At 46.3% G+C, this 9,378-nt stretch overlaps 1 protein-coding gene across 1 annotated transcript; it reads left to right on the top strand.

Annotated features, from left to right (window-relative positions):
- Positions 1–688: 688 nt before the first annotated feature.
- Positions 689–4,193, top strand: LRRC52 (leucine rich repeat containing 52). The gene is made up of 2 exons (XM_007535277.2): positions 689–1,407; positions 3,868–4,193. Exons 1-2 carry the CDS (start codon positions 786–788, stop codon positions 4,191–4,193), a joined length of 948 nt encoding a protein of 315 aa, XP_007535339.1. The 5' UTR covers positions 689–785.
- Positions 4,194–9,378: the final 5,185 nt, after the last annotated feature.

Below are 9,378 nucleotides of genomic sequence, written 5' to 3'. Positions count from 1 at the left end.
AGGTCCCAAGTTTGATCCCAGGCACCACTAGAAGCCAGAGCTGAGCATTGCTCTGGGAAAAATAAGTGAATGAGTGGATTAACGAATGAATGAATTAAAATTAAATTAAAGACTCAGAGATACAGAAAATGAAACCATTCACATCAGATTCTTCTACCGGCACCCATACACTGAGGTTTTGATTAAGTAACAGCTTAGACTTATTGGAAAGGTGGGTTTCCCAGACATGTAAATTTCCCCCTTCCAACATATTCAGGGGATCCCTCTTTTCTGGTCTCAACACTGAGGGCCAGGCCCCCCTGAGACTGACCCATCAGCAGGGCAGAGAGGCCTCCTGGAAGCTTTTGTACCTCCCTCCCTCCCTTTAGATTTCTGGATGTGTGGGGTCCCCACTGCCCTACAGGGCAGACTCACAGAAGACACACACACATAAATACTGCACCCGTACATGCAGACTTCCCCTCAGGACACCTACACACAGCACCCCACCCCCTGATGGAGAGTGTGGCCCCACGCCTCCTCCCTCCCAGTCTGCTGACATCACAATGGTGTCAGATGGTGATCTGGCTGTCCTGAGGCTCCCTGGTGGCTCTGGGCTGACAGAAGCAGGCTGGAACCAGCCCTAGGGAGTCGGAAAGCCTCAGTGGCCTCAAGTTTCAGCCTCCCCCCGCCCCCCGGCCCACCAATGGAAAATCTCCACAAGAAGCAAGGGTACAGGGCTCCTTCTGGTGCCTCCAGTCCTGGTGGCCAAGGGCAGAAGGAGCCAGTAGCAGCTACCACGAGTGATGTCCCACGCTTCAGGCCCTGGGCCCTGTTGGCTGCTCCTGACCTTGGGAATGGGCTTCGTGTCAGGGTCTGGGTGCCCCACTTCCTGCCAATGCCAGACACAGGAAGTCATTTGCTTGGGGGCTGGACTGAGCGAGTACCCCCGTGACCTGCCCCTGAGCACCCGCTGGTTGACTCTGGCCCACAACTCGCTGACATTTCTGCCAGCACTGGACCTGGGGCTGCTCAGTGACCTGGTCTCCCTGGACTGTTCACATAACCGTCTCCGAGAGGTGCTGGACTACACCTTTGTAGGGGTCTCACGCCTGCTGTACCTGGACCTCAGCTGCAATGTACTAGCAGTCGTGGCACCTGGGGCCTTCTCCCCACTGGCTGGCCTGCTGCAACTCAACCTCTCGCACAACCTACAGCTGCGGGCACTGCCCCGCCTGGCCTTCGCCAATGCCAGTGCCCTACAACTGCTTGACCTGCGCCACACGGGCCTACACAGCCTGGATCATGCTGCTCTTAGTGGCCTTCCAACCCTGCGCACCCTCTACCTTAGTGGGAACCCATGGAGGTGCAACTGCTCCCTGCTGGACTTTACCATCTACCTGCTGGGGGCACACCTCAGCCACCCAGGTGAGGGCTGGAGGGTGGGCTGCCCCCTGGGGGAGCAGGGGATCAGTGGGCTCCTGCAGCAGGCCTGGGTCTGGGGGAAAGCAGGGAGACTCAATAAGAAGGTTTAAGAATAGCAATTCCCAGAGCTGAGCTCCAGCCTGAACTCAGCTCTGACTCATTGGTTGTCCTTGGGTAAGATGCCATGTCCTGAAACTCAGTATTCTCATCAGTAAATGAGGATGACAGTGATGTCACATTGCTCTGGATCTGTCACATCAGTGAAACTGACAATTGTAGGAGTAGTGACATCACTGCAGAGTACCTAATTGTCGGGAATACCCCAACCCCATGGAGCAACATATTATGGTCACAGGACCTGAAGCTGGGTAGGGAAAGGGGACATGAAGCAGGAACTTGGAAGGGCCTAAAGCTGGACAAGAGTGGAGACATGGAGCAAGGACTTGGAGGGGCCTGGAGCCAGGAAGGGAGGGGAGACATGCAGCAGGGACTCAGCAGTGTTTAGAGCTGGGCAGGGAGAGAAGACATGGAGCAGGGACTCAGCAGGGCCTAGAGCTGAGTAGGAATCAGGGACATGGAGCAGGGCCTGGAGCCAGATGGGGAAGGGTGCATGGAGCAGTGCCTGGAATTGGGTAGGAAGGGAGGACAAGGAATAAGAATTCAGCAAAGCCTGGAGCTCTGGAGGGAGAAGGGGCATGGAACAGGGACTCAGCAAGACCTGGAGCTGGGCAGGGAGGGGAAACAAAGAGCAGATCCTGGAGCTGAGCAAAGGGGGGGCATGGGGCAGAGACTCAGCCAGAACCTAGAACTGGGCAGGGAAAGGGGACATGGAGCAGGGCCTGGAGTCAGGCAGGAGAGAGGGGGCATGGAGCAGTGCCTGGAATTGGCCAGGGAGGGAAGACAAGGAACAAGAACTTAGCAAGGCCTGGAGCTCTGGAAGGAAAAGGAACATGGAGCAGGGACTCAGAAAGACCTGGAGCTGAAAAGAGAGGCTCTTCTCTTTCTCTCATTAAAATTAATTAAAATAAAAAGGGCCACGTTGTGGCCTGGGAAATTGTAGTGACTGGTTACAGGAAGCCTTTTTTTTTTTTTTTCAAACTTTGTGGTATGGATGTGGAAATAGATAAAGAGGTGGTTTAGCTTTCCTTTGGCTTATATGCAGCATGGACTTAAAAATTAAAGACCTGTTACTGGACCTGGTACTTTAACTAGGGCAGGTGCCCAGGACTGTGGAGTAGAGATGGCATCACTTACTCACTGTGGACAAGTGGAGTCCCTTGCTGTTGTGCAGTGTTCATCACACTCAACAGGGCCCAACAGCCTCTGACAAAGGCAAGAAGACCATGAAAGCCATAGAGAGAATAATCATGTAATTCATTTATTCATTTGTTCATTATGTCACATGGGAATAATTTAAATGACCTGGTAGTCAGAACACAAAAAAATATAAAAGTGAAATACTATGGGAATTAACCATGCAAACAGTAAAAGAAAAGTGGACGGGGCCAGGAGGTGGCACACCTGGTTGAGCACACGTGTTACAATGCACAAGGATCTAGGCTGGGGCCCCCATCCCCACCTGCAGGCACAAAGCTTTGCAAATAGGGAAGCAGTGCTGCAGGTGTCTCTTGGGTCTCTCTTCCTCTCTATTTCCCCCTTCCCTTAGATTTCTGACCATCTCTATCATATATATAGTGGAAGAACAGGCAGAGATCAGGAAAAAGTGAGGATGATAATATCTCTGGAGCACTATCACTTTTGTCTCAGTTGGGGGTCATTTATTTACTTATTATGTTTAACCAGCGCACTGCTCAGCTCTGGCTTATAGTGGTGCTGGGGATTGAACCTAGGAGTTAAGAGCTTCAGGCATGAGGGTCTTTTTGCAGAACCACTATGCTGTCTCCCAAGCTCAGGTAATCCTTTAGAAAAGAAACCTACTTTCACAAAGGCACAGTGAGACCCATCTGGGGCTGGAAGCAGGTGGCGGGACTGCAGTGGGCCCTGGTGTAGTCACCGGGCATGCCCTGAGGGCAAATTTCCACTGGGAGGCGAATGCCACCCCGATTGGCTGTGATAGGGCTGCACAGAATTCCCCAAAGGTAAAAGAAGAAAAACTTGCCGAGTAAAGCATAGATTGAGCAAATGAAGGGTGCTTAAGAGTCATATAGGCATAGTCGCCTTTGAAAAATAACTGTACATAGATAGGGAGAAAACGCTTCAGCAGCCTTCCCTTCCCAGAGATGCCCCGCCAGTTCCCTTTCAAGCAGCAAAAATGCCAAACCAAAGCCCTAGTAGATCCCACCCTCTGTTCGTGATTGGCCAGTTCCTGCTTGGAGCCTTGTGATTTGCTTATATCTCAGGGCAGATGTTTCTGAAAAGTCACGCCCTGCGTCAAGAACAGAGGCTCTTGGGAGGTGTAGTTTCCCGGTTGGCACTTGCAGAGACCATGTGCTTTCCTCCCAGATGCTCAGGAAGCCACTTGTGCGGAGCCTGCTGAGCTGGTTGGCTGGCCCCTGGCGCAGGCTGGGCACCCGCTGCGGTACATGTGCCTCACACACCTGGACGTGCAGGACTACCTTTTCCTACTCTTCATTGGCTTCTGCATCTTCGCAGGCGGCACCGTGGCAGCCTGGCTGACGGGCATGTGTGCAGTGCTCTCTCAGACAGCAAGGCGCAGGGCGGAGGACACCGAGGACGAGGATGAGCACGGCCAGCACTTGCAGGGAGCGGGCCGAGTGCTCCACAGCCGGGTGCAGGCTGGCCAGGACGGCTTCCCGCAGCTCGTCTAGGGGCCCAAACTGGCCTATGGAAGTTTACCCTGCAGGCCCCACTGTGCCCGCGTCTCCAGACCAGCTTGCACCCACCCACACACACATACACACACTGTGGCTGGGACCCTAAACCGATGTACAACCCCCCTCCACTGTGCCTAGGACCCTCCAGACCAACCTGTAGGCCTCCATTGTGCCTGAGACCCTCAGACTGCACTGTAGGTCCTCATTATCTGCCCAAGACTCCCCATAACACCCTGCCGTGGACCCCCAGATCACCAGGTAGGCTCCTCCCCAATCCTCCTGCTTTTACCCTAAAATCTTTTTTTGTAAAAGAAAGTGTTTGCTGGGCACGTGGTGGGGTGGTCCTTTCCTACGAGGGCCACTCCCATGGGGACACCTGGGATATTGACCATAGGAAGAGGCCCACCCCATGTTTAATGAGCATCTAGCCTGCCCTCAACTAACTGCTTGGAGCGAGGACAAGGGGAAAATAGCAATGAGAGTTAAGGTCTTAACCAGGTGGACAGGTGAAATAGCTCACTTGGATAGTGCACTGTTCTGCCATGTACAAAACCTAGGTTTGAGCTGAGTCCCTACCACACTTGAAGGAAGCTTCGGTGCTGTGGTTTCTTCCCTTCTCTCCCTCTGTCGCTCTCCTTCTATCTTAAAGTGCTCTGGTGTCTGTCTCTCCCTTCCTATTTGTCTCTATGTCTCTGTCTCTGCTTCTTACCCTTTATCCCAACACGAAAAACTTGGAGATCTGCCACAGCATTACAAAGACTCTAAAAGGGATATTATTATTATTATTATTATTATTATTATTACCACTGCCAAAGGGCAGAAACTTCCCTGATCCCCCCCCCGTAAAAAGAGCTAGAGAAAATGGGGGCATCTGATGGCCATTATGAGTCTTGACCAGTATTGGATTAGGATAGGCTATTCCAGAGACCTAGGCCAAGAGGTTATCATTTAAAAATTAGATAGTTGGGGGCCAGATGATGGCACACCCAGTTGAGCACACCTGTTGCCTTGCTCAAGAAGCTGGGTTCAAGCCCCCACTCCCCACCTGCAAGGGGAGCACTTCACAATATCTCAAGAACAGCCACCCAGATGACTCAGGAGGTGGCCCAGTGAATAAAATTCTGGATTCAAAGCCTGAAGTTCCAAGTTTAATCCCTAGCATCACATGTTCCAGACTGATGTCCTGGTGCCCCTACCCCTCTTACTTACTTTTTTCTTTTTCATATTAATAAATACATGCATTACTTTTTATTTTAAAATTAGCTTGTTTTTACAAAAGCACTGCTCTTCTCTGAATGATGGTGGTGGGGATTGAACCTGAGATCTTTAACTTTTTGTATAATGTTATGCTCGTCTCAGCCCAATAAATAAATTTAAATACAGTAACTTCTTATGGATTCTTAAGAAATTGGTGTGTAATTTTAATGGACCTATCTACTTACTATGGCCATATTTCAAGTGTTCAATAGTTAACATGCAGCTGCCAGAATCAATCACACTAGAGGATTCTAATGAAGTGAGACAGGACAGTGCTCTGTGCAACACACTTCTATACCTGAGATGCCAGAGGTTGTAAGCTTAAACCCCAATACTACCAGAAGCCAGAACTGAGCAGTTTTTAGGCCTTTATGTATCTCTCATAAAAAAATCAAATAGATATACAAAAGAAAATTCTGGGAGTCAGGCAGCAGCTCAGCAGGTTAAGTGCATGTGGTGCCAAGCATAAGGACTGGCGTAAGGATCCTGGTTTGAGCCCCGGGCTCCCCACCTGTAGGGGAGTCGCTTCACAGGTGGTGAAGCAGATATGCAGGTGTCAATCTTTCTTTTCCCCTCTGTCTTCCCGACTTCTCTCCATTTTTCTCTGTCCTATATAACAACAACAATAACTACAACAATAAAAAAACAAGGGCAACAAAAGGGAAAATTAATAGATATTAAAAAATATTTTAAAAAGAGAAAGAAAATTCTAATGATTCAGAGCATCTCTCAACATTAGCATCTACCCAGGGTTCTTACTGCAGATGCTGACTCTACCCAATGTCAGCTACTCTCAACTGTTGGGTCTTTGCTATCTGGTTGTGAAGTAAGGGCACCAAAGAGAGGGAAAATGATGTGCCAGAGGATGATGTAGAGATCCTGGGGCAGTGCCAACTTTGTATTCAGAGAAACAGCTGCTCAGCGATAGCAACAGTCACAAACCTGGACATGCAAACTACTTTACTCTGATAAATGGGAGGGATAAAATTAAAACAGTTCATAAGCAGACTTGGTCTCTAGATACTATGATACATACACTAGGAAAGAGAGATAGAAAGAATGAAATGAAGGAGAGAGAGGGAACAGAATGGATGAAACAGACAAGAAGAAAGAGAGTGTGAAGCATGCAAGAAAGGAGAAAGAAAAAATAATGAAAGAGCAATAAAAAAATGAAAGAAGCAAGGAAAGAGAAAAAAGAATGAAAGAAATCAAGAAAGGAGACAAAAGAGAGGAGGCAAGAAAAAAACAAAAAAAGAAAAAGAGAAAAAAAGAACTAGAGAGATGAAGGAAGGAAGGAAGGAAGGAAGGAAGGAAGGAAGGAAGGAAGGAAGGAAGGAAGGAGATAAGGAAAGAAGGAAGGGTGAACCTCCAGAACATAAGGTGGGAGCATCCTCTAAGATGATGTAGATAAACCATCACTCAGATGAGTTTAGGGAGGAATGGGATTCTCCCTGGAGGAAGAAGTCAAGTCTCACCTTGGGGGTTGTCACTGGCCTGGTCCCAGGCACTGGGAGGGGTGTGCTGGAGAGCATTAACAGGAAGTGCAGGCAATGAAAACCTGGAGAGCAATCGCTTAGACCATGCTGCCACCTGGCATCTGAAGATGGAAGTGCAAGGGGAAGTGTTGGCTGCATTGGGAAAGAGTCCCTGGAAAGGAATCTGAGGTCAGTTACACAAGGACAATGGCAGCAGGCCTGGGAGCAGGGCAGAAATATTAGGCAGAAGGCTAGTGCACTAGGGAATTTGGATTCCCTTTCTCTAGTAGGACTCAGTCATCATCAATATTTTTTTATGTTTCTGATTTTATTTGCAAGTTCATGTATATCAGTTCTCTAGATTCCACATATGCGTGAAACCATGCAGTGTAAACTACCCTTTTGATAGGAAAAAAATCTGCATCAAAGGGGGTCACTTCATGAGCAGTAACCCAACAATAACCCTGGAGGAAAAAAAAAAAGGGACAAGAAAAGACTATATTGACCGATTCTCACACAGATTCTTCTAATTAAAATTTTTGGAGGGGTGGTGAGTAGATACTATAATGGCTATCCTAAAAAACTCTCTTGCTTGAGGGTCCAATGTCCTAGGTTCAGTCCCCCGCACTACCATATGGCAGAGTTGACCAGTGCTTCAGAAAAAAAAAATTACATTCTCCAAACCTGATTATTAATCATTCATGAGCATACTATTGCCACTAGTGGTTTATAGTCAACAGAGAAATAGTTTGTACATGTGTAACATTTCCCAGTTTTCCACATAACAATTCAATCCCCATTACGTCCTCCTCTGCCATCATTTTCCAAGACCAGAACCCTCCTCCCACCTCAGAGTCTTTTACTTTGGTACAATACAACAACTCCAGTCCAAGTTCTGCTTTGTATTTTCCCTTTTTTTTCTTGTTTTTCTTTTATTTTAATTTAATTTTATTCATTATTTATTTGTTGTTACAAGTATGTTATAATATTTTAAGATTGCAATGTAGAGTTTCACACCACACACACCCAGCACTAACTGAATACCCACCTTCTCAACTCCCAAATACAACCACCATAGTACTTACAAATGGTTTGGTTGCTGCTGTGCCTTTGCCTTTTCCTTCTCCTTCTCCTTCTTCTTTGTCAATTTCATGTAAATCATATCTTTAGATTCCACATATGAATGAAACCATCTGATATATAAATTTTTCATTTCTTATTTTGCTAAGCACAATAATATCCAGTTTCATCTGTTATGTCTCAAAGGACACAATATTATCTTTTTGATTGCAGATTAGTATTCCATGGAATATCTATCCCATAGCTTCTGTAGCCAGTGGTTGGTAGGCATTTAAGTTGCTTCCACTCTTTGGCTATTGTGAAAAATACAGCTATGGACATAGAGGGACATCTTAGTGTCTGAGTGTCTACTGCATAAATGCCTAAGAGTAATATTGCTGGATCATAAGGTAATTCAATTTTCATTTCTTCAAGAACTCTCCATGCAGTCTTCTAAAGGGCTGTACAGTTTGCATTCCCACTAGCAGTGTAGCAGAGTTCCTTTTACTACACAATCCCTCCAACACCTGTCATTTCCTGGTTTGTTGATGTAAGCCACTCTCTCAGATGTGAAATGATATCTCTGTAGTTTTAATTTGCATTTCTATAATGATAAGTGAAATGGAACATTTCTTCATGTGCCTATGGTCCATGTATATCTCATTTAGAAATCTGTTTAGTTCTTTGGCCCACTCTTTACTGGGTTAATTTTTGCTTTTGTATATCTGTACCAATTCTGTATAGTTATTTGATAATCAGTTACTTGTCTGATGTGTGATGTGCAAATATCTTCTCTCATTTACTTGGCTGCCTGGTATTCTTGTGTGGTGTGCTTTTGGTATCAAAGTGATGTTGGCTTCATAGAAGCTGGAAGAGAGTATTCCAGTGTCTTCAATCTTCTGGAAGACTTTTAAAAGTAGAGATATTAGTTCTCCTTTGAAGGTTTTGTAGAATTCATTTGTAAAACCATCTGGTCCAGGACTTTTATTTTTGGGGAGATTTTTTGATAACTGTTTCAATTTCATGTAGCTGTGATGGGCCTGTTTATTGTATCTACTTCATCTTTACTTAGTTTTGGAAGTTGGTAGGTATCTAGGAAATCATCCATTTTGTCCAGGTTCTCTAGCTTGGTGGCATATAGTTGTACATAGAAGCCTCACATGATATGTTGAATTTCTGCTGTGTCTGTTGTGATATCTCCTCTTTCATTTACTATCTGATTTATTTGGGTCTTCTTTTTTTTTATGAGTCTGGCTAAAGATTTGTCAATTTTGTTCACTCTTTAGAAGAACCAACATTTACTTTCTTTGATCTTTTGTATGGTTTTCTTATTTTCAATGTTATTGATTTCTGCCCTAACTTTAGTGCTTTCTGTCCTTTCAATGTTA

Source organism: Erinaceus europaeus, chromosome 9 (assembly GCF_950295315.1).
Source record: "Erinaceus europaeus chromosome 9, mEriEur2.1, whole genome shotgun sequence".
Classification (NCBI taxonomy): Eukaryota; Metazoa; Chordata; class Mammalia; order Eulipotyphla; family Erinaceidae; genus Erinaceus; species Erinaceus europaeus.
The sequence above is the reverse complement of the archived record's forward strand: the minus strand, read 5'-3'. Positions and strand labels throughout refer to the sequence as shown.

Excerpts from the sequence above, each read along its gene's own strand:
- LRRC52 (XM_007535277.2), top strand. The coding sequence starts at position 786 with ATGTCCCACGCTTCAGGCCCTGGGCCCTGTTGGCTGCTCCTGACCTTG. Across the intron at positions 1,408-3,867 it reads GGCACACCTCAGCCACCCAG|ATGCTCAGGAAGCCACTTGT; the intron begins GTGAGGGCTGGA and ends CTTTCCTCCCAG.